This window comes from Pseudonaja textilis, chromosome 2, assembly GCF_049901715.1.
Source record: "Pseudonaja textilis isolate UNSWEBS1 chromosome 2, rPseTex1.2, whole genome shotgun sequence".
NCBI lineage: Eukaryota > Metazoa > Chordata > Lepidosauria > Squamata > Elapidae > Pseudonaja > Pseudonaja textilis.
The window spans coordinates 131020289-131045412 of NC_141991.1; the positions used below are offsets into that span (position 1 = coordinate 131020289).

General features: G+C 42.3%; 2 protein-coding genes across 4 annotated transcripts in view; one reads left to right on the forward strand and one right to left on the reverse strand.

The window, feature by feature from the left end:
- The window catches only part of CACNB3 (calcium voltage-gated channel auxiliary subunit beta 3), a 39821-nt gene extending 33245 nt beyond the window's left edge, over positions 1-6576 (forward strand). For both annotated transcript variants that reach the window (XM_087925306.1, XM_026714665.2), the window contains exons 11-13: positions 170-265; positions 2970-3128; positions 4071-6576. In XM_087925306.1, the coding sequence (XP_087781432.1) occupies positions 170-265; positions 2970-3128; positions 4071-4385 (570 nt within the window). In that variant the 3' untranslated portion in view covers positions 4386-6576. The remainder of the gene's footprint in view (positions 1-169; positions 266-2969; positions 3129-4070) is intronic.
- Positions 6577-8629: 2053 nt separating this feature from the next.
- Positions 8630-25062, reverse strand: DDX23 (DEAD-box helicase 23). 2 transcript variants are annotated; one of them, XM_087925291.1, is made up of 17 exons: positions 24878-25062; positions 22202-22410; positions 21840-21950; positions 19950-20046; positions 19385-19450; positions 18935-19073; positions 18680-18813; positions 17838-17950; positions 16614-16757; positions 15314-15539; positions 14858-15003; positions 13798-13975; positions 13294-13536; positions 12723-12874; positions 11072-11180; positions 10436-10610; positions 8630-9705 (listed from the first exon to the last, which is right to left on the reverse strand). In XM_087925291.1, the coding sequence occupies exons 2-17, from the start codon at positions 22408-22410 to the stop codon at positions 9482-9484; spliced, it is 2466 nt and encodes an 821-aa protein (XP_087781417.1). In that variant the 5' UTR covers positions 24878-25062; the 3' UTR covers positions 8630-9481. The 2 variants fall into 2 exon arrangements, with proteins under 2 accessions (XP_087781417.1, XP_026570449.1); XM_026714664.2 differs by having other exon boundaries at positions 24845-25062.
- Between the last annotated feature and the right edge of the window lie 62 nt (positions 25063-25124).

Genomic DNA, 25124 nt, shown 5'->3' on the forward strand with positions numbered 1-25124 from the left:
AATCCCAAGGTAAGCAAGCATTCTTGAGAATTAATTAACCCACTTGGACTTTCTTAAGTTTGGGTAAGGGTGTTCTAATTCTTAACTCAAATCTGCTACTAAGACATTACAGTAGCTGTAGATTTCATGTGGTGACTTTGAACTGTATCTTCTCCTTGTTCTGTGGAAGGTGTTGCAACGCCTTATTAAATCCAGAGGGAAATCACAGGTGAAGCATCTCAATGTGCAAATGATGGCTGCCGACAAGCTTGTCCAGTGTCCTCCGGTGAGTCCTTTATGCGTAATTCATTTTCCATCTTGGTTTTGGCTCTGTTTGGTTCCACTTTGGTAGCATAAAGTAAAATAAATTTCTCTGGCTGTCCTTCTCTACTGATAATTTGCCCCTTTCTTAAAGAGACTGATACGAAGTTACATACTAGAATCCGTTTGCTTTTGGACATGCGCAGATGGTTTTCCCACAGACCCCCAACCAACACTTGTTTTATTTCCTATACAGGTAGTCCTCAACTTACAACAGTTCATTTAGTGACCGTTCAAAGTTGCAACATCACTGAAAAAAGTGACTTATATGACCATTTTTCACACTTGCCACCATTGCATCATGCCCATAGTCCCATGATCAAAATCCAGACCGTTGGTAACCAAATCATAGTTATGACGGTTGCAGGGTCCCAGGGTCATGTGATCCCCTTTTGTGACCTTCTGACAAGCAAAGTCAATGGGGAAGCCGGATTCACTTAACAACCGTGTTACTAACTTAACAACTGCAGCGATCCCATGGTAACAACTGTGGCAAGAAAGGTCATAAAATGAGGCAAAAACTCACTGTCAGCTTTGGAAGCCATATTAGCACCAGACGCTTCCATGCTGCCACATTCTTGAGCCTGGAAAAAATGGGAGGGGGAATTTCTCGGAGTGCATGTGGTTAGACATAATAGCATTCTTCTTCGAAGTCAAGGTCATGTTATTACTGCACCTGGTTGAGAGGACATCTCAAGCTAAGGTGAATGGTGATTGAGCGTGTGATGCGATGAGGGGTTCAGGGGGTGGATTTGTAATTTTTACCTATTGCAAGGAAACCTGGAACTTTCAGATTCGGGATTTCCCAGATGGTGCGAGTTTACTACCGAAATAAAAAAGAACTTTGGAGAGGATGTCGGTCTCGGAGTTGTTTGTTGGAGTGGAGGTTTTCTGAAACGCCGACACTCACTTAACAAATGCCTCGCATAGCAACATAAATGTTGGGCTCAATTGTGGTCGTAAGTCGAGGACTACCTGTACTTTGCAATGGCTCTCATCCATAGAGGGAAGATACACAAGTTCTCAAATAATAGGTTGATTTATTCAAGAATCCAGGCTGTCTGTGAATTTTGGGGAACCATCGAAGCATTAAATTCACAGTGAAAGTTCTGTGCCTGTTTGAACAGAGATGTCATTTTCCAGTACTTAATCATGGTCACTACTGAACACTTGCATGATGCCTCAGCAGCGGTTGCCTCTGTTCCAGTGCTCCTTTGCCTTCCGCCTTAAAGATGTGTCGGACCAGAATTCCGATTCTTCCCCTGCCATTGTTTTGTTCAGGTTTGGAATGATGGGAGCAGGAATACACAGTGCAGGTTGTTGTTCTGACCAAGGCTTCCGAGACCGTAACTAAGCACACGCTTAGTTAAAACAATTCTTGTTTTATTTCAACGCTGGGAATTATGTTCATTCCCAGCCTGTAATGAGTCCCAAACAGTCCCTCGAGATAAGCACCTTTCCTTTGAATTGCTGCCAACAACAAAAGTGCCAAAAGAACTATAAAAAAACCATCCAAAGTAAAAAGTCCACACAGAGCTTCAAGGATTAATCTGAACAGAATGAACGACTTTGCTTCCTACAAAGGTTTCTTTCCCTTTGCCTGTCCTTTATACCTTATGGGAGGGGCAATCACCTCCGAGCCTTACTCCCGAGTCTCCCCTTTTGTCTCAGCTGCTCTCGCCTTCTAGCAGCTCTGCGCACAAGCAGACTGGGAACAGGCTCCCCTTGTTCCTCTGCCTTGCTGCTGCCAGACTCCGAAGGCTCTGGAGTCAGCACCCCACTCCCAGATGGTCCTGGCTCCATCTCTGCATCGGATGCAGGACCCTCATCCAAGTCCTCTCCAGATTCCCAAACTGGTCCCCGTTCTTCCCCACTGTCCGATTCTGCACAGGCTGCCAGCGAACCACAACAGTTGTCTTTGACTTAGGACAGTACATGGAGACTGTCTATTATCAGGGAAGGAGAATATTTGTAGCTCAGGGTTGAAATGAGGGGTCCTTGGTGCTCCCTGAGCCTGCTTGTTTTCTTCAGGGCTTCATTATCCTAGCTAGATAACATCATCGGTGCTAGTCACAAGCACCGATGGTGTTACCTAGTGAGGGTAGTGAAACATCTGCAAGAAAACAAACAGGCTCAGAGAGCAGCAAGGACCCCCCCCGCTGCCTGTTATGTGGTCATAAAGTGGCTTATTATGAGACCATCCCACGACCACTGTTATTTTACAGCAGTTGTGAAGCAAATCACCACATTCGTTGGGTAAATCTGCAGCTGTAAAGCAAAAACTAGAGTTGCTAAACGAATCCATCCATTGTTTGCTCTGACGTGCTTTTGCTGAAAAGTGGAAGCAAATGCTGGGTTTTGACAAAAACCTACACTGCAGTCACCTGACTACAGGATGCTGCAAACAGCTGTAAAATACAGGCCAATTGCCTGAAATGCGGTTAAGTGACTGCAGGGGAGGGCAGCCATCAGAACTTCACCACCAGATTGTAAGTACCTTTTTGGGGGGGCGGGGGGGGGGTCTGTTGTAATTTTGAACAGTTGCTAAGTGACTGGTCGTAAGTCGTGGACTAGCTTACAGAGGCGACAGCAAGGGCAGATTGCAGCACAGTTTTTATAACTCTTACTCCTCCTTCCTTTTTATCTTTGCTGTTTGTTTCCTACCCAAGGAACTCTTCGATGTGATCCTAGACGAGAACCAGCTGGAGGATGCTTGTGAACATCTGTCTGAGTATTTGGAGGTGTACTGGCGAGCAACCCACCACCCTGCACACGGTCTTGGGAGCCAAAACCTCCTGACTCCTTCCACTGCCATTTCTGGCCTGCAGGTACGACAAATTGCCGGCCTTGCCCCAACTGAAAAGTCTCTTTCTAGTACGACATCCAGTTTCTAGCAGTGACTGTGACAGATGTTTTGAAATTCATTTGAGAACTCCAAAGGCAATAGGCTACCCTTGTTATCTCCAACTGGGAATTGCTATTATGTTGCCCCCCCGCCCCAAACTAGTCTCAAATGGGGCAGTGAATCTTGGCCCCACCAGGTATTGGATTCCAGATGTCATTAGCCACTGCCAGCATTGCCAGTGGCCATTCTTTGTGTCCAAAAATATTTTGACTGGCAGAGATTTTCTGTCTTTGAGTTATTCTCTTAGAGAATCTTCAACCACTGCATCTCATTTCCAAAAGCTAACTTTGGGTAAAGAGGAAGAGACCAATATACAGGTTGTTCTTGAGTTATGAGCACATTTGAAGCCAAAACTTCAGTTGCTAAACAAAGCGATTGGTTTTTTTTAATTAAATTTTATTAGTGAAACAAAGGGAAAAACATTGAAAAACAATGAATGTGGTGCATACATCCCGACACACCTGCTTGTCTTACATCACCAAATGACACATATAACCAATAATGCAAATTTACATATATGTATAAACTTTAGTCATCTTTAAAACACTTATCCCTTTCTTTTTTTCAACCAGTGGTTCCATGTTGATGATGGCTCCTTTACAAGCTGTGGACTTCGACTCCCAGAATTCCTGAGCCAGCATGGAATTCAGGAATGCTGGGAGTCGAAGTCCACAGCTCGTAAAGGGGCCGTGGTTCCCCACCCCTGCTGTAGATGGATTGGGGATCCTGAATCTAGTCATGTAACAGGTCTTGGATGGAGCAAATTAAAGGCTGAATTCCAGCCCAGCTCCGGGTGTCATGTTGGGAGAGCACGAGGCAGGCGGAAGGCTTGCTAACAACTTCCTTCTGCGGTTCCTTCCATCAGAGCCATGCCCCGGTGGGCGAGCATGAGAGCGAGCGCTCCCCAGTGGAGCACGACAGCTTGATGCAATCCGACGAAGTGAGCGACGCCTCGCGGAAGACATGGACGGCGTCCTCTCAGCGCAGCTCCCGTCACCTGGAAGATGAATACTCCGACGCCTACACTGACCTGTACCAGCCTCACCGTAACCACAACAGTGGCCTCCGCAGCACCAACGGCCATGACTCGCAGGACCGTCTTCTGGAGCGCGACTCTGAGCACAATCACAACGACAGGAACTGGCAACGCAACCGGCCCTGGGCCAAAGATAGTTATTGAGACATCCTGGCCAGGCATCCAGGGACACAAGACACGGCTGCTGCTGTCTTTGCCATCTCCCAAACTGAGTTAATTGCCTGATCTCAAGCCTTTCTCTCTTTCCCTTTGTAGCTGAGCCCCACAGAGTGCAGGTCCTGCCCCAGGACACAGGTGCTATCTAGGGTAGCCCAGACATAGCCATGGCTGCCTAAAAGAGGTTGGGTGATTTGTCTGGCCCTCCTTCACTTTGGATTATGTAGGCCATGGTAGTATCTTTGCAGGGTAAACTTCACATCCTGGTTCTGTTTTGGGAGAGGCGGGGAGGCTAGGATTTGGATTGGGCTTCTGCATCTGAGAGGAAGAAAAATTTATCCAAGAGGGAAGCTGGTTGTAGCTCTTTTTAACTGAGCAGGAGATCAGAGCTGAAGATTACAAGGGAGAAATTAAGCCAGGCATGTAGAGACCTTAGGTTGAATTTACTTCTTCCAAGCGGGAGATCCAGAGCCTCGCTTTTTGCCTTGCTATAAAAGTTAGAGCTGTGTGCACATGTCCCAAGATCTGTCTGGAAATTGAGGTCGGTGTAGATAACCAGGATTGCTAATTAAGAGCGATACGCACTCTAGAAATGGATATGAACAGCCAATGCTGATTCAGTTACAGGGCATGATCCTTTGTGGCATTGGCAACCATTTTGTGCAAATGCTTTGGTGAATCATGTGCAATAAGCAGCAGGTGAAACTGAGCTACAATATCTCAGCCAGCACAGAAAAGGTTAATACATCAGGAAGAAGGTAGAACTGAAAGGCTCCCTGACATTGAATGTTCTGCATTCAAGGAATTTAATTCCGTTTAAGTCGAGATCATGAAAGATCATTCAACTCTGGCAGGGTGATCTAAGAGATTATTGAGAAGTTATCCGCTGCTAAGTTGGATAGAATCCAAATATCACAAAGGCCAAAAGATATCTGTGTGGCAGCGGCTTTTCTACAAGAATATATAAATGTTCATCACTATCGCTAAGAGGGCTACCCAGATTCCATCTTCAGTTGCCCTTGCAATCATTGATAGACGAATAGAGGCAGATACAAAAGGGGAAAAAAATCACTTCAGATTTACCCAAGGTTTTCTTAGCTTCCATATTCTTCTATGTAGTTCCCGTGACCTTGAAGCAACCTTATTGATTCTAAGGAAGCTGAGATGCAAACTGTACCGCGCACTAGCACACGTAATAAAGCCTCCAGGCTTTATTGGTAGAGTAGCAGCAGGAAAGAGGTTTACCCCTTTCCATCCTAGTTCCAAAGTATTCTCTGTCCAACCTATTCCAGCCAACCGGCTGCCTTTTCTAGGTGGGAGTTTTAGATCCAAAGGGGGAGTCTTCAGCAGGGAAAGTTATTTTGCACAGAAAATAGCCAGTGGAGACCCTGGGGACAAGTAGGCCTTTCCTTATCTTTGTTGGCCTTCTACTCCAAATCTATTTCATCCCCAATAGAGTGAAAGCCTTGACACCCTGATTTCCTTGGAACCACAACCCAACGCTCAGCCTTGTTCCTCTTGTCCCGCTAGATCATCTCCTGCACAGTCACTTCTCTTAGAGGACTAGTGGGAAGACCTTTTTAAAGCCACAGTATGAGATGCTTGTGCTCTGTATCCTCCTCACTTGTTCCAAAATTCCTTGCTAATTGCATGCAACTTCCATCTCCCGCATTCCACTTGTGTTGCGGGAAGTGGAAGGAAGATGTGGTGCCGAATTATCGGTGGGTCCTGCTCTTTCACGGTGACTCCTACCTTCAGCACTTTGGGCTTCCATCTTGAGGAAGTGGCCCAGGGCTATAGACATCCTTCTTCCTGCTTTTTCTAATGCGCAAACCCCGCTCTTCCATTCCCCTCTTCCATTCTCGGGGCAGTGGGTGGCAGTTCCTTCCCTTCAAAAGCACGTACAGCTACCAGAAATCAGCCTGTAAATATTGCCCACTAGCATTGGGAGTTGTGTTGAGTGTCTGTTGTACCCCTGGATGGTCCAGAGCCGAAGGGGAAATGCTCTTCCCTCTTTTGTGGCTTAGGTGGTTTGAGGATGGGGAAATGTTTCTATCCATGCGGTAGTGGTTGTTTGATGGGCTGCTGCAACAGCTTTGTTACTCTTCTTTTGTAGAGAGCACTTATTTCCCCCAAAACTTGTAAGCCGTTTGAAACAACAAGCATTTGCTATTTATAACATGTGGCTGAGTGGTTGTTATTTTGAGCACAGCTACAAGGACATTGGAATGGAGGGTTTGAAGGACAAAAGTTAAGGTGGTGTTTTGGTTGGTAACACCCTTCCCTGAAGCAATTCTAGACCCAGCGTGGTTCTTGAGCCAAAGGTTGGGATGAACAGATATTCCACGACTTGAGTGTTCAGAATTGATCTATCACAATTTTCAATTGGCTCCAGAGCTATTCTCTTCTAGGATAAGAGTAAGGCTTGGTCTCCTCATTTGTAGGACCTTAGGCTACAGTTCCCAGAGTTCCTTGGGGAAAATCTATGGCAATTACATGGGATACATAAGCCACACTTTATCGGTATAATTGTCTCAAACAGCTTTCATGTTAAAAGTGGCAACTGTTCAAATACCGTAGCCCGAATAAACAAGGTCCTTTTAGCTCAAATGGCATTTGTGCACAGGAGTAAAAAGCAGGTAGGTCAATGAATGGGTTGCAATCATCACATTCTCGATTTACCCATCAGTTGCATTCAACCTAGGAAAGGTGTGGACTGGGTGGCGTCTAACCTTCCTCAGATAAATAACTGAAACACTGAAATTATAAAATAAATAAAATGTCAGAAGTCTGCCTATTAACCAAGACTCACATAAACACACATAACACACCATGAGTAGCATTTCTGCTTGCTCCCTATGCATCAATTGTGACTTTCAGATATATTAGAAAAAAACCTAGCCTAGCACCAACTTTTCCCTAGCTGTCTGTCAGAGGTCATCTTCTGAAGGGCTTCTCCTTTCCATTCACAAAATGCATTTTGATGATTCTCACTTTGAAAATTATTGTTTTGAGGAGTGGGTATCTATAGAATTGCTCACTATTTCTGGCTTTCAAGAAATATTTTTAAAAAGCTATGGTCTGAAAATCTATCTTATTGCAATACAAGGTAGTCTGTAAAGCCATACTTTTGCAGAAATTTTGACTGAAATTTTTTTTGACTGGTTAAAAAAATTTTTTTTGACTGGTTAAATTTTTTTTAATGAACTGTACAAACCTAAACAACAGTATTTAGTAGAACCCATCAGTTGCAACAAGATAAGCTCATATTAGACTACACTATTGCTTAACAAAGTATCTCCTCTTTGCGTCATCCTATTCCCACTGTAGCCATAGAAGCCAATTGGATGACCATGGGACATTGTCTCTCAACCCAACCCACCTCACAAATAGGAGGAAGGTGTGTTGAAGATGTTTGCCCTCTTGAGTTATTTGTAAAAATAATTAGGATATAACTTACTAAATATATTGGGGATTAAAATTTAGAACAATCGTGTTCATATGCATAGACCTTTATGAATCAGATTGTGCAATTTTGCATAGTTTGAGATTTAGTACAAGAAGCTTTGTCAAGAAATTTCTCAAGCTTGTGCTGTGGAGTTGATGAACAGCCAGGAATATCACCTTAAGAGTATGAAAGTGTACATAAACAGGGAACTCTATTGTAGCACTAATAAAACTTGTGGCACAATTGAAAACCTTCGCCCTCAAACTCCTGGTATAGTAGTAACAATAGTCTGTTTTAATAATGCAACATTTTGTAAACAAAAGAGAACCCAACATTTGTCTCAACTGCTGGCACATTTTCCTGAGACTTTTGAAACTAATGTCAAACATAGTTATTTTGCCCGTGGTTATCACTGCTAATCATTAAATTACAATTGGTCAAAGGAGTCCCATTCCCCACCCAAATTCAACTTACAATCTACCTCAGAAGAAAACTATGGTAACTACTGCAGAGAAAATTATTGGCTTTTCAGGAAATGAGAAGTTTCCTTGGTTTCTCCAGACTTCTCAATTTAAGTATTATTTTGCTACAAGCAGTGCTGCTGTTTCTCATTCACATATACAGCATTAAGCAGCCAACTTATTATTTCTAATTGAATAGTCCTTTCAATAGAACTGCTTCATTCAAAAAGAACAGCAGCAGTACAGCTATGGCAGCAGTATCACAGGTCTTTTACAACGTATATATTTCTACTTGTGAAAAACCAAGAATAAACAGGCAGAACAATGTTTCATATGGATTTATAGTAATTTTTTTCAGGTCACTGGGAAAAAAATAGCAGTCTTTCTGTACATTATCTGCCCTTTTTAGGTGGACTGGGTGGGGGGGCAGTTCTAGATAAAAAACACAATCGCATTGAAACATAACAGTTTAGGATTAGAAATGGGGAGAAGTCCTCTTTGGAGCAGGAAAAGAGGGTCTGGAGAAGTGATCACAAACAGAATTCCCCTCTTCATTGGGCCAAGTCCAAAAAGTTCTCCTTGTCTGATTTATGGAGATGGCAAATGTAAAAACAGGTAATTGAATCCTCCCCCCTTCAATATGTTTGGAAAGCAAGATTGCTAGCCATTCTCAACCACCACAACAAAAGGGAATGCAAGTTTTCTATAGACACCATCTTCAAGAAGACGATTAAAGGATCTGTGGAGATCCAGACTGCAAGATGACACCCTATCTCTTGAAGCAGGGGTGTCAACTCGTGGCCAGATGCGTCATGCGCTGGCCACGCCCACTCCTGGTTTAGCAAAGGGGGGAAAGATTGCGATGTCATGTGACGACAATGTGACATCGCGAGTTTGACACCTGTGTTTTGGAGAAATGTTCCTATTGTTCAGTCTTCACTTCAACGCAGGGTCATCATATATATATATATATAGTGGGAGAAGTGTATTTACATTCACAGAAAATGAGAAAATGAAACAGCCACTTCACTGTTAAAGACTGGAAGAGCCACTGTGTCACTTCTACCCTGTGTCACTGCCTAGGCCTCAAATGGTGGTCAAAGAGTGGCCCCTGATTATAATACAAGGGTGTGTGGGGGGTGGGGAGGCAGCTCATTGTAGGCTTAACTGCACACTCAGGCGAAGATAGTCTCCTCCCGACGCTTCTTAGTGAGGATGGTTCCTGGTTTGTGTTGGGCATCTGGATGGTTGGCCAGTTCTGGGGGGCATGAAGATACCGGACTCTCAAGGATAGCTTGCTTAAGGTCATAGAAGACAGCAGAGTCCTCTTTGGTGACAAAAGAAATAGCGACACCACTTTTCCCAGCTCGTCCCGTTCGACCAATGCGGTGGATGTAATCTGCAACGAAGAAGGAATTGAGTTGTCAAGGCACAGACGCTCCTGGTATATCGGATGCAATTTGGAGACCTAGCGCAGAGTTCCCCAACCTTTCTGGCCTTGCAGACCAGCGGGAGGGGCGGTGGGGAAAGGGATGGTTTTGCGCAAGCGGCAGGCAAGTGCGTGCATGCAGCTCCATTTGCGCAAGCGGCAGGTGCTGCGGAGACGCGCATGCGCGCACTTGCCTGCCATTTTCACAACTCGGTTGCAAATACAGCCCAGAGATTGGAGACCCCTGACCTAACAGACTCTGGAGAACTGTATGGCTATCCTTTAAGAACAGCATAACGTTTAAGAAAGCAATAAACAATGGAGAGAGCATTTCAAGGCTCAGAATACTTTTGGTACATTATTTCAACAATCCTGGGACTAGCCTGTAAGACAAGGTGCCGAGTAGTTCTGCTTTGTAAAAACTGTCTAATAAGAAGGCAACTGGAAGAAGATTTAAATTACATACTTTATGGCTTTTGTATTTTGCCACGATTCACCATCTAGCAATGTACTGCTAGGAGAATCCACATCTCTTTGAGATTGACTGGGGCATATATCTTCTAATATTCCAGTCACCCTGCCTTACACATGCTCACAAACACTAGTTCTTCCAAATTTCATTCAGAGAAAAGAACTATTGAACATTCCACTCACGGGGGAACTTGAAGGAAAGGGAAAAATAAATAAAAGGATAACTCACCTTCTATGTTTTTAGCCATATCATAATTCACCACCATGGACACATCATGAATGTCAATACCACGACCGGCTACATCTGTGGCCACCAAAATGTCCTTAGCACCAGCCTTCAAATTGGAGAGGGCAAATTCACGCTGCTCCTGACCTTTACCACCATGAAGTGTGCAAGCATTGTACTGTAGAGATAAAGGGAACAATATATTAAGAAAAGTTAAATTGTAGTGAGGGTGGTGGGGAAGAGAAGTGAGCAGGAACGAATATTGATTATTTCAACAGCATAGATATTTGAAAGGGGAGTGCGGCAGAGTTAGTCCTACCAATTTCCATATAATTTTAGAAATATCTTGCAAGTTACTTTAGGGATAAAAATAATTGGCAGCTAGGCAGAAACAGTCCTTTTTTAACAACAAAGCTCCTAGTGGAAAAGCTCCTACAGACAGAGAGTTGTTTATAAAATTGATGAATGCATTTTACAAGCTATTTGCTCAACAGTCGACTGCAACAGAGGAGAGGAGAGAGAACCACACATTGTCCAACAGATAAGGAAAGATTTCGTTCCAGGAGCCTGGAACCCTAACAAGCCTTAATCTCAACAAACATTTGCAATTCTGTAACTCTAAATAGGATTGTGACTCACCCCCATTTTCTCCAAAGATTTGGCCAATACATCACAGCCCTTCTTCTGATTGACAAAGATGATAATGGGTGGATCAAAACCTTGCTCCAAAATAGCCAACAGTTTCTTTCTGTGCAAGTGAAAGGGGGAAAATGGTAAGGAATAAATATGTATGGCTGAGACTGGAAGGGTATCACATATTAAACCAAAATGTCCTGCTACATTCTAGTACTACATGTATATCACAGTACACTGAAGCCTTTTTCATCCCTGGGCCATTTCAGGAATAGTTTGATGCTCTGTCATGCAGGAACACCACAGACATAATCCTACCTTGGAATCAGCCCACGTTGTTTATTTCAAATAGAAACACAAAGAGCAGACATGAAGAAAAACTCTAAGGCAATTAACCACAAAGTACTCACCTATTGCTATGTGTTACCTCTTCAAAACATTTTAATTTGTAATGGGGAGATTTTTATCTAAAATATCAGAGCAACGCTTGCCATGTAAGCAAAAGATAAGCAGCACAGGATAGCTCTCCAATGAACAAGATGCATTTCTGCCCCATTAGGGGCAAGGCATGGGGAGTTGCACTCAAGAAAGTACAGTGCTTACGAACATGTCCACTGTTGAATTAAAATGGGTCTCCTCTGGACCAGCTCTCAGAGGATGACAATTAAAATTTAAAAATATTTTAAAGTAAACTTGACTAGTAAATGCAATGAATTTGTTTTATATTGAATAAATATACAAATTATAAGTGTATGAGTAAACCAAATTATCCATACAGATAGTACTTTCTTAACAAACATTTGAATTAAAGATGGCTTCAGAAGGAGTGCTTTAGGGCCTGTAAATGCCTGTAAGCATTTCTCACTGTTGCAAAAAATTGCGCGCGCACACCCTTGCAGCCATGTGATGACAACCTCAATGCTTAGCAATCTAGTAGCATTTGTACTTGGATTGATTGCCAAGTGTCCCATCATCATGTGATCACCATCTGCAACCTTCTCTGCCAGCTTCCCCAGAAAGTCAATGGGTAACCAGCAAGGAAGGTTGCAAGCAGAGAGGACAGAGGGGAAGGGGAAACCCTTCTGGGATTGCAGGAATGGAGCTGAAATCCTAAAGATTTCATCTCTGTTCCTGTAACCCACCGGAGGATTTCCCCGCCATGTACAAACTGAAATCCTCCAGCAGGCTGCAGGAATGTTTGAGAGAGCAAGGGCTGCTGGCTGGGAGGATTTCATCTCTACATGGAGCTGAAACCCTTTGGCAGGCAGCTCTTTTGTGCCACCCATTTAATGACCCAGGAGATGGCTTAATGACTAAAACCGAGGAACACCAGGATTGTGGTAATTGAACAAAGCAATCATGTGGGCATCTCGCTTAACAACCATTTTGCTCCATGACCGAGATTTTGGCTCCACTTGTGGTTATTAAGCAAGGACTGCTTGTAATGCAATTTAAGTTCTCAAAATAGGAAAGCAAATTCAGTTTAACAAAGGGTGGCAGAAATGATGGTTGGATATATTTCTATTTTTCTCAATGTCCAAAAACAAAGAAAGAAACAGAACAAAACTTGGTCATTTTACCTTCAAAATTTCTGGAACATTTAGGTCTTTAAACAAAGCTCAAGTTCCCACCCTTCACCTCCCATCCTAATATTTACCTCTTCTCTGATTCTGACATGAGGAAGACCTTCTGCTCCACACGCTCATGTGGCTTCCCAGCTGAGCCAATATAAACCACAGCTGGCCGGCGCAAGTAACTGCGTGCCAGACGTTCCACGGCAGGTGGCATGGTTGCTGTGAACATCACAGTCTATCATGGAAGCACACACAGAAAGAAAGAAATAATATGCACAAAGATTCTTACTCAGGAGTACTTTTCTTCCTCTTATTCCACAGAACAAAAACCTTCTCTAAAAAAAATTTTTTTTTGAGCTCTTTTTTTCCCTATTGAGAAAGTCTTTTTCCTTTTATACTAAGACATTTGAATTCTCAAGTGAACAAAGCTTCCAAAGCATCATAAAATTTAATTACACTTTCCCCCCATAATTGCCATGACCATTCAACTCTCAGACAGAAGGAAACTCCTTTTAATCATGGTTAATTTTCATTTACATTTGAAAGCTGACCATGTGAGATAAAGAGGTGGAATTCTGGGTCAAAAGATAGAATTCAATTTAAACTGCTTAAAAAAAACCCGAGTTGACAACAAGACATTTAAGCGCCACCAACCTGTCGGTATTTATGCTTGCCCGATTCAAAGTTGGCCAGCATCTTCTCGGGGTCCTCAGCCTCATCGGTATCTGGTTTCTGGTTAGTAACAGGCATGTGTTCCAGAATTTTTTGCACATCAGGTTCAAACCCCATGTCAATCATACGGTCAGCCTCATCCAATACCACATAGGTACAACGGCTCAGCACCAGGTAGCGATTCTCCAACACATCAATCAGTCGGCCAGGTGTGGCAATCACAATCTGGAATTCAAAGGGAGAAAGGTACTTGTGTGTACCCTGACACTCAAGGCCAAAATCAACCCTTCCCTTCCCTCCTCCAGCAAGTTCTGGAAGCAAAATACTTGGTCTAGTCAGGACATTGAGCTAGGCTGTGGAGTGAAGGGAATCCTGTATTAAACTATGCACAGTTGCCATTTATTTTTCACGGGGTGCACTTTGCCAATCTACAAGACAAACATTTGTGACTGGGAAATGTGACAAATTTTATTATTGCAATCGCACCTCGCAACCCATGCGCAGGCGGAAGCCTTGGTCCTCACGTGAGATACCACCAATAACAGCCACGGTGCGGATGCCCAGGGGCTTTCCAAACTTAATGGTTTCTTCCTCAATTTGCTGAGCCAACTCACGGGTGGGAGCTAAGATGATAGCATAGGGACCTTGATCGGATTCCTCGATCCTGCAATGGAGAAAAACGGCAAGCTGAATGATAATGTCCAATTGAATGGTGAAAACTTAAAAGAGCTTTTTTCAAATATATATCTAGTTTAATGCCTTTGAAATCTAGATCCATCTGAATCAGCTTGAAATGTATTAAAAACACGTTTCTTGTCATTTTCACTCCTACTTTAACAAAGGATTTCCTAGGGTACTGGATTGTCAAATGTAATGGGCTCCCATCAGACAAGATTATTTCTAATCTATTGAATCTAGTGGAATTGTTGAATGAAGTAATGCAGTTTTTTTACATATATTATTCCAATGTCCAATCAGGGCTTCTTCCAAATGGACGGAAGTCTACATATCCAGATGGTATCCAGTTGGGGAACCATATAAAACAGGAACTTTAATAAGATCATTTCGGGGGAGGAGAGAAGAGAGTATGGGATTATTTATGAACCACAATCTGACTTGTATCTTATTTGCCTTGTTTGTGAGCTTCCCCAAAGCATCTTGCTGATTTCTATTGGCAACCTTAACGCTGGATTAGATTAACCTTTTGACTGACCAAATCTTAACTTCTATATCAAATTTTGACTGTAATCTTGCTCCTGCACATTCTACTCTATAATCTGGGAAGTGTCACTTGATTGCGGAGAAAGCTCCATTCCTACACAAAACATTTTTTACAACACTGAATCCCTTAGTGCAATTCTCTAGTTTGCCACAACACAGAGCTAAAAATTCAAGGAAACGATGGGAGTTTTTCTAGAATGGCCAGTAGAACATTGTTTAATATCAGACAACTATCAATCCCTTAATATTTACTGTTTGCCCAACCTCCAACCTTCTCGAGTGATTTTTCCCCTCCTCCTCTAGAAAGATGTCCCAACTCTCTCACCTATCAATCTTAGGCAGAGTGGTGATCCATACCAGTAGTGGAATAAGGAAGGCAGCTGTTTTACCACTACCAGTCTCTGCTACGCCAATGATATCACGATTCTGCAAACCAATAGGGATGGCTTGACGCTGGATAGGAGTAGGTTCCTGGGCAAAACAAGAAAGAGTGATCACGATACATTTGACCTTTTTAGAAGAAATCATGCCGGTTCAAAGCATCATCAACAAACTCCAGGAAATGCAATGTCCAATTGTGGCGGCTGCTGCTGCCACCACCACCACTATTACCATCGTACTTCTGAATTAAGCGCCTTGGATTCAATGTCCATCTGCAGTGGTAAGGCTAAATTATTAGAAACTGACAGTAAACAATACCCTATGCAGAAATCTAGTTTTAAATTATCATTATAATAAATCAAAGAACCCCATCAGACTCGCGAACCGAACAGCTTCTCACCTTATAGCCACATTTGTCAATAACCTCCAAGATGTGAGGAGGCAATGAGGAATCTTTCCAGGAACGAATGGGATTTGGAATCTTGCCTCCCTTGGTGGTGATGCTGTAATCTTCACGGAAGATACGCCAGTCCCTGTCCGTCATTTCATCCAGTTTCTTTTGAGACCAGTGCCGGTCGTCCCATCGCTGCTTAGCCTCCTTTTTACGTAGCTTGCGCAAGCGTGCCCTGGCAAAGTGAAGAAGTTTAATCAAGAAACCAGGCAAAATTACTGCAAACAAAACCAATAACCATAAAAGCAGAAGGAAACATATATCCAACAAAAATACAAAAATTACTAGGGTCTGGTTATGGATACGGCATACAGCATATGACAACATTCATAAAATTCCCACTAGCAAGTTTCTCTTATATGAATTTATTTATTTATTATTATTATTGGGGGGGGGTATTTTTTTTTGCAAAACTCTGGCAGAAAAATAAATTCTGGCTGTTTGGTCTTCCCAATTCTCTCCCTTGGCTCAAGTTCTACTATTTTTTAATAATAACTGTTAGGGCTAACAAGGCTAACAAGGTTAAGACTAACAAGGTTACCTAACGTAGTTTGGGTAAAATAATATATATAAACTATGATAGTAAGTTTAAGTGTGTGTCACTTTAAACTGCAAAGCATGTAATTTTGGGTGCGGTGTGAAACCGCCATAAGAGGGAGCAAGAGAACCTGCTGGATTGCTGACAATTGCTGGTTTGATGGTTTGCTAACTGCGTGTTCCCTACTGCTGAGTTGCTGAATATCGAAGGAAGAAAGGAGGTTTGACTTCTTCATATCTCAACTGCGAGAAGATATATTACTGGACTGATACTTGTAAGTTTACTGACCTCTTTTTCGACACTGGACTTTGCAACTGAATAATCCCCGGGCGGACTAAACTAGTGAATGATATATGGACTGTTTTGACTATGCTAAAACTCTTACTGGAATAAACTATTTAACTAGCACCGTGTATCTGTTTTACTGAGTGTAAGCTACAAAAACGTTTATCTCACATATTTTGCCTGCCTGCCTGACTGCCGTGCAGATTCTGCTAGGTTTTATCCCTAACAATAACTAACTTCACCACCACTTACTGCTACCATAGCATTTGGGGAAATATTGGACTATCATGCATTCACCACCTCCGTTTGAACACCAGGATCCAATGAAACTGCTGAAGCGTAAGCCAATATCACTCATACTGTGAGGATTTTTGTCTTCATCCTTTCAATTCCCAACGTCTTTCACCAACCCAGCACGAAACCTACTCTTCTTGCTCCTTCTCTTCCAGTGTTCGCCGCTTCTCCATCAGGTCCCCATAGAAACGTGACTGTTCCCGCTTCTGCTGCTTCAAGTCAATGCCAGCAATGAAACCACGCCCCAACAACTGAACCTGGTGTCGCTCCTTGTACCTATTGGAAGAACATATCAACAAGCCATGATGCGTCTTAACATGTAAGCTCTTACTCTTTTAGAAGTTTTCAGAACGTTGAGAACCTCTAATCTGAAGTTTTGGTTAAACTGTGGAACAAAATCCATCCCTGAGCTACATAAAGACAGCTTCAATGATGAAAAATGCTCTCTTTTGGTGCCAGTGCCTTCTATGCACATATTGTACAAATGCCAATTTGCCGCTTGAATTTCTACCAAGCTATCTCACATTAAATCTTTGTGCTTTCTCTTCCGCATACTAAATATTTATTCAGTCCTCATGCATATTTTGAGTGCCAGCTGGGCAGAGCCAAGTGAGATGAGAGTGGTAACATCTTGCACTTCAATCTCCAATTCTTTTGAGCTTGTCAACTGACAACATGGCTGGTTCTACTGTAGGAGCCACCTTTTGTTTACATACATGCTCCTCCTGGCTTTTGGGGGTACCTGGGGGGGGAGGGGGCATGTGCACGTCGGTTTGGGAACAACAATAATCAAATGCAAGTGGCCTGCCAACTCAAGTAGACAAATAATAACAATAGCACTTAGACTTATATACCACTTCACAGTGCTTTACAGCCCTCTCTAAACGGTTTACAGAGTCAGCATATTGCCCCCAACAATCTTGGTCATTTTAGCCACCTCAGAAGGATGGAAGGCTTCCGACCTTGAGCTTGGTCAGATTTGAACTGCCAAATTGCAGGCAGCTGGCAGCCAGCAGTAGTTTGCAACACTGCACTCTAACCACTGCGCCACTGCAATGAAGCAATTTTCCACTGACTACTTAACTTGCCCAATTTATATCAATGGGAAACTCTAAATATTTGCAAACCACCTAATAAATCTAAATCCTTAAAGCTTTCTTATCCATCCCTTCCTCACAGAGGTAAGACTGTCCTTATTCTTTTGCATCACACCAAAATGATTTTCCATGTTCCTTTCATTGCATTCTTCCCAGAAGAAAGCAGGTGTAAACACTTCTCCAGTCATAGTTGAGCTGAGTCCAATCCGTATTATGAAGCAGCATACCATACTGAAGCTCTCCTTGAAGAAATACTCACAAAGGATTGTAGTCAATAGAAGTATCTTCTGAAGCATCCCACTCAAAGACAAATTTGCGGTCGTTCAAATGTCGAGTGCGCCTCCGCTTTTTGATCCCACCCAAATATCGCTCCTGGCAGAAATGAAACATTTAAACATTCAATTTTGATCCTATCTTGTTTTCTCTATGAACAATATAGCTAGCAGGATTAAACAGTATGTTCATTTCTGTTTTTTATACCACCAATAGGTGATGGTTGGAAGTGAGAGCATAATAAACCTGAATAAGGCCACCTTGTGGCAGAATATTTATGGAGGTTCAGTCACCCAGGTCAGTTGTCCCAAAGGTGCTTTTTAAAAGGCAATTGGGCTTTCTTTGTTTTTTCCTTGAAGAGGTTTTGATTCTCCAAGAAGCTTCTTCAATTCTGTCTGAATGGTGGGGAATGGAAAGATTTATATGTAATCCTTCCATTCCCCACCATTTAGTCAAAACTGAAGAAGCTTCTTGGATGAGAAGCCAAACATCTTTTAAGGAAAAAAAGAAAGTTAGTTCAGTTGTTTTTGAAAAGGATCTTTGGGACACCTAATGGCAGGTGTGCAAAATTGAGATTTCCTGATTCACAATCCAAACCCGTCATCAGTAGGCTTCACCATCAATCAGCTTTATTCATCTAGAGGTCATCTCTAAGCTGTGTTTATCTTAGACTCATATAGAAGCACATATAAGAAGAATGGGCTTTAGAAGCCAAGAGTCCTAAAACAGTTGAAAAAACTGCTGAGCCAACTTGAATGTAAAGTTGTTCTACTGAACCCTATTCCCTTTTGAACAATGGCTGGAATCGCCCAAGTCGGCAAGCATTACTTTGATAGCATGCAGTTCCTTGGTCTTGTCTTTCTCCTCACGGATTTTCTGCCGTCCTTCCTCATCTTCATTGCCATTGGTCTCTCGTTCCAGGCGTTCCCTGCGCTCACGCCGCTCTCTCTCCTGAGGGTCTTCTGCAAGTAGGGCAAATGGTAAGATTTTCACAAAATGAATAACAGTATCAGAGAAACAAACTCTGAGCATATAGCGGGTTGATAAATTGTACAACACCCGAGGGGTGGGGGGGGAATATACCTAGCATTTTTCTTCCCATTTCTTGGAATTGCTTTCTCTTTTTTCTCTCATCTTCCAGGAACCGTTGTCGTTCCTCCACTTCCTGCTGACGACGCTTTAAGGCCTCAGCCTCTCGTTCTGCTTTAGAAAGGAACTTGGGCTGCAACCAATCACAAGCAGGTGAATAGAAACATCCTTTGGTTGGAAGTTGTAAAAAATACCAACTACCACGAAATAAGGTTGAGAACGTCTAGACTGCTACCATCTGTTTTTCTCTAACTTGGTGCTGTTTAGGAACGCAGGACTATAACCCCCCCCCCGCCCCCCAAAAAATTTTTTCCCTGAGGTAAATATCACATCAGACTACTCTGCAGGAGGTTGCTGGGATCCAGTATGTCTTCCAATAAGGCCTTCCAAAAGTTGATTGATATCTAGAAGCAGAGAAAATGGAGAGATGCTCTTTGGACTAACCTTGGCTTCAGCCTCTTCTTCAGCTTTCTTCTTGGCCAGCAGCTCCTCCAGAGAAAGTGGCTGAGCCTGTGAACAATACAGGTGCTCATTAAGGTACCAAGAAAGATCACTAAAAAGAGACGTTGCTATTATAAAAGCTAAGTGGATCTGGACAGGACAAAAGCAGCCCACTAAATTGAGAGAAGAAAAATCGGAAGAATATAGGTAGTCCTCAACTTATCGACAGTTCAAGTTACAATGGCACTGAAAAAAGGAACTTCTGATTGTTTTTTACACTTAGGACCCATGGTCACACAATCAAAATTCAGACACTTGGCAACTGACTCATATTTATGATGCTTGCAGTATCCTGGGATCATGAGATCCAAGAAAGGTCATAAAATGGGGTATTTTGAAAAATTCACTAAACAACTATTTCACTTAGCAACAGGAAAGCTGGTCTGACTTGCGATCATAAATTGTGGACAACCTCTATATTCTTTTTAAGCAGATCATCTAAAAGAATTATTCTTTAATATCAGAATGCATAGTTGACCATGAATGATCAAGAAGACGCACGCAGTACCTTTTCCTTCTTGGACAAGGAATCATCATCTTCATCTTTGCGAGAGTCTCTATCTTTCCTTGATTTGGAATCTTTGTTCCGACCTGGGGAGGTGCTCCTGAAGCAGAGACAGGAAAGAATTAAAAGGGAAACAACCTTCCTCCGTTGCAGTCAGAATCCATACATTTTGCCTGGCACTGATTTTTTTTTAAAAAAGTGAGTTTCACGTCTCTCTCTTTCTCTTGGGAAGAATGTCATTCTGTTTCTGATATCACAGAGCACAAGACTGAAACAATCTCCTGATCCTCTCCAAAGCTAGGATTCTCGACTAATCCAAAATTCCTGCCATAATTCAAAAATCAAATCAGAATTCCAACTACAGTGAGAAATTTTCAGAGATATTTTAAAAATAATCAGCATAAGAAGCTCATCACTTTCTCTCAATATTGGAAACTAATAATTAGTGCAGGTTCAGAAATTGGGTTTTGAAGGCATTTGCTATATCTTGAAAATCAGGTATAACAACAATCAGGATCCTTCCCATGCTTCTCTCTAGCTATCAGCACTAGGTTTTCTTTTGACATTGGACTTCAAAAAACATTTAAGAGAATAATATAAATCAAAAGTTCCTTTCTGAAACAGAAGAGAATGTCTAGGAAACTTGTATGTGTATTCTCTCTGTGTGTGTGTCTCTCTCTCCATATTACTTGTAAAACGTAATGCTCAATTTCCAAATATTCTAAACTCACCTACCAGAAAACACCCAGAATGAAAATATGTTTAGCCCTTTCCCAAAGCTGCAGTTGAAGGGTTCACTGGAGGATTTATTATCTTTATTGGAGGGTTTAGAGCAGGGGTGTCAAACTCACATCATCACAGTTGTGTCACATGATGTATTGGGACTTCCCCCCCTTCGCTAAACTGGGCATGGGTGTGTCCAGCGTGTGATGCATCTGACCCATGAGTCGGGAGTTTGGCAGCCCTGCTTTAGAGGCTTGAACATCATTCCCGCATCATCACAAAATTGGAAATAATTTGACACCATATCAGTAAAGGGAGGCACATGGCAAACAAAATTATCGGACCACACCATTAAAATATTCTCCACAAATTTCCTAACTGTATTTTTCAATTATGACTTCACTTTAAATGCAACCCGATGCAAAATATATGTACTGGAAGACCACTAATAGTATTTTTTTTAATCATTCAGCAAGAGACATTTGTCCACTTAATCAACAGCCAATTTCTGAATAGTGAGGAGCCAGAAACACAATTTACTTAAACTTTCTACAACTAGAAAATGCAAAGCTGGAATACAATTTCAGCAAGTGTTGTCTCTTAAATCTTGAATGCAATGTGTTTGATTTCTTAATTCTTGTAAACCAGTGATAGTTATCTCTAGGCCTCTAGATATTGTTGCAATACACTAAGGCAGTGGCCCCCAACCTTTTTTGTGCCACGGCCCGGTACCGGCATCACAAAATCATCCGCGGCCCGGTACCGGCATCAGCACGCATGGCAAGGCGAGCCGAGCGACCGGCCAGCCAGTCGTCCCCCGCTTCTCCCTGCCACCTTCAACTCCTCCTTTGTACCTGTGTCGATGGGCTTGAAAGAATCCTCGCGCCTTAGTTTTGTTCGAAGCCGCCCCTCCTCGATGAAACTAAGGCGCGAGGATTCTTTCAGCACCCAAACGCCGCTTTCTACCCGGAAAAGCTCACCAGAAGCACCTTTCCATCAAAACAAGATGGCGGCGCCCAGCAAACCGGCGGCCCGGTAGCAATTGTTCCACGGACCGGTAGCGGTCCGGGGACCGGTGGTTGGGAACCCCTGCACTAAGGATCTCTCTAGAATTACTGCAACATCTTTGAAGCAGCTTCTTTCTTTCTCTCAAAGAAAGCTATGTTTTACCTGGATCGTTTTCGGTCTTTGTCTCTTCGATGCCCATCTTTGTCACGATCTCGATCTTTCTTATTGCGTTCTCGTTCTTTGTCTCTTTCCCTCTCTTTATATCGCCGCTCTCTACAAACATATAATTTGCAAGAAGAGTTTCTCTTAATACATGTAGCTCCAGAAGTTTACTGTCATCTGCTTAAATTCTGGAGAGTTTATTTACCAAACACATCAAATTCAGAAAGCAACCTTCTCTATGATCTTCTCATACCCACCAAACCAGCTTCTGCAGAAATACAGTTGTTGAATTTACACAGAAGACAGAAATTATCCCAATTATCCTTGAAAAAGCTAACTCTGATTACATTGATACACATTACCTCTCTGTTGATTTGGATCTAGATCGGGATCTTGATCGACTACCTCTCCTCCTGTCACGAGAGCGGTGTCGTTTTCTGTCTTTAGCAACAGGGGAGGCTTTTCTATCACGCTCCCGGTCACGTTCTCGTTCTGCTGACCGTGAACGTCTCCGCTCTTCTTTGATGGGAGAAGAATCTCGCTCTCTCTTTTCAATGGTTTCCCCAGCCATCTAGATTAGGAGGATTATATTAATATGTGGGAGAAAAGGATAACAGTGAGAAGAGAGAATGCAATAGTCCATTTTTGCATGCAATTGTATCACATCTGCATCAGTGATGGTATTCAGCCAGTTTGCACCAGTCCGGGCGAACCGGTAGCAAGGATTTGGCATGGGTTGCCAAACCGGTAGTAACTTCTGACTAGCCATGTCCCTGACCAGGTTGCCCAGTCGCTGGTCGCTCGCTTGCCCCGCCCGCCTGATGCTAGCCCACCCAGTCACTCCTTAAGGTATTTCCTTTTTCCCCCCCTCCTCCTGACAATCGGCTGTTCCTGCAACCAGCTGTGCCGGGAATCCCCTCACTTACTGCTTAACCCAGGAGTCTTCCCTGAGGCCCAGAAGGCCCAAAATACGAAGGAGTGTGTGTGTGCTGCCAAAAGCAAAAAAGAAAAAGAAAAAAGCCACGCCCACTTACTCATATGACCACGCCCCCTAGTCACACCCACAGAACCAGTAGTAAAAAACATTGAATCCCACCACTGATCTGCATGCCTGTAATCTTAAAGAAAAATCTATGATATTTTCTTTCTAAAGTATAGGCATGACAGGGAACATAGAATACTACAGGTAGTTCTTGACTTACAACAGTTCATTTAGTAACTGTTCAAAGTTACAATGATACTGAAAAAAATGACTGTTTTTCACACTTATGATCATTGCAATATCCCCTGTAAGCAGATTTACTTAACAACCATGTTACTAACTTAACAACTGCAGTGCTTCATTTAACAACTGTGACAAGAAAGTTTGTAAAGTGGGGCAAATCTGTCTCATTCACTTAGAAATTTTGGGTTCAATTATGGTTGTAAATCGAGGATTACTTGTAATTAATATCAAGCACACCCATCTGACTGGCCGCAACTTTCCAATATTTCAAATAACTGACTTCCCCAGTTGTACTTTGACATTCCAGGGACAGAAGTTAAGAGAAAGATGCATAACATGTGAAATCCAAGATGTTGCTCAATATCTCTTAATATTTCTCACAATAGGTCAAACTGGCTGCAAAGTTACATTTCATCAACATCTAGATGCTATGTACACCCATGGCATGGATATTTTGCAAATGTTCTTTTCAATATGGCTATCTTGCCTTTTAAGATGTTCATAGACTTGTCACATATTCATTTAAGTCCCACTGACCTGTGCTTGAAAAAACAGAAATATTTTTCTGCTAAAAATAAATAAATGACATTTTAAATTAATTAACCTGTACAGTTTCAGATCCATATATACACTGATAATGGTACTTTCTGTTACAAATACTATATTTTTCTTTGTGAATGTGGGGAATGATGTGAGCATAAAGTCTACATATATAGGTTCTTGAGTACATTTCAGCATTTCATATAATAAGAAACCAGGATTGTCAGTCAATTAATTCCAGTATTATGCACATTCTGTATCCACAGTGCAAAATATGAAAATCTAGTTTTCAATCCACATACATACATATTCCAGGAAAATCACACTAATGTTTCCTGAAAGGATGTGATAATACATCGTGGATACCACTTTGAACTTTTTTTGGGAAAAGCCAAGCAAAAAGAGAAAAATTGAAAAATAAAAAGTAAATTCTCAAAGGAATTCTGTGCAGGAAAAAAATAGGCAGTATACAAAGCAATAAAAAAATAGTAATTGCAGTTGTTTATTGGTCTTTGTGGTAAACTGAAACATATTTTTCTTGTAAAATCAATTAGGTCACCACAGGGTTTTTTTTCTCATAAATTGGATAGAAATCAGAAATCTTAAATCTCAGCATCATTTTAGGATTTTCCCACTATCTCACTCTAAAAAAACAAGAAACAGAAATATTGGAAGAGAGGAGATAAATTTTAGTCTGGTGAGAAACTTTTTCTGTTCCTGGAAATCTGTCCTCTCAATTCCAGAAGCAAGAAGAGGAGGTAGGTGGTAGAGATAAAGAGACAGAGAGAACATTTACACAGTAAGGTAAATGCTACAAAATACATCATCCAACAAGCTAAATTCGCTTAGCTTTGCATGAGTGGGTGGATTAGCCTGTTTTATAAATCGAGGCCATTTCGTTATCTTACGGTTCCATGTACTCTGCGCACACAGAAACATTCAGTAAAATTCAGTAAGCAGCTTATTAAGCTGAAAACGTGAAAGGAACCAATGAAAATGCAAAATGTATTTTGCGCTTCCTTCATGGCCCTTTCGCTTTTCCTCCTCTTGTGGAAATACTGAAAATAAAAAGAGGGACACTAATCGGCACTCGCTTCCCTAGGATTACTGCTGGCCATCGATAACAAACTAATCCCCTCGCACATCCCTAATTCTTCCTATTCCCAATCTTAAAAACCCTCCTCTGCTTGTAGCCTCCAACAGCAAAAGATTCCTGGGGAAAGAAAGAAATCTAAATCACCTGTAACGTTTTTCGACGTCCGTAAACACTCACAGGGTTTCTATAGCCCCGCCATTTTAGCCAACCTCATCCCGGTCCCATAGCCCCTTGCCAGGCAGCATGATGGGAAAGCGAGTCCATCCAGCCTAATGATCCACCCTCAGGCACTGTGTTGAAACTACAACTCCTAAGAGGCCTCACGAGAAAGGTTAACGTTCCAGCATGCACCACACCAAATCAAGCGTTTGAGGTTTGGAGAACTACAGTTCCCAGAAGGCCTTTGTATGAGAAAGGAGGAAGA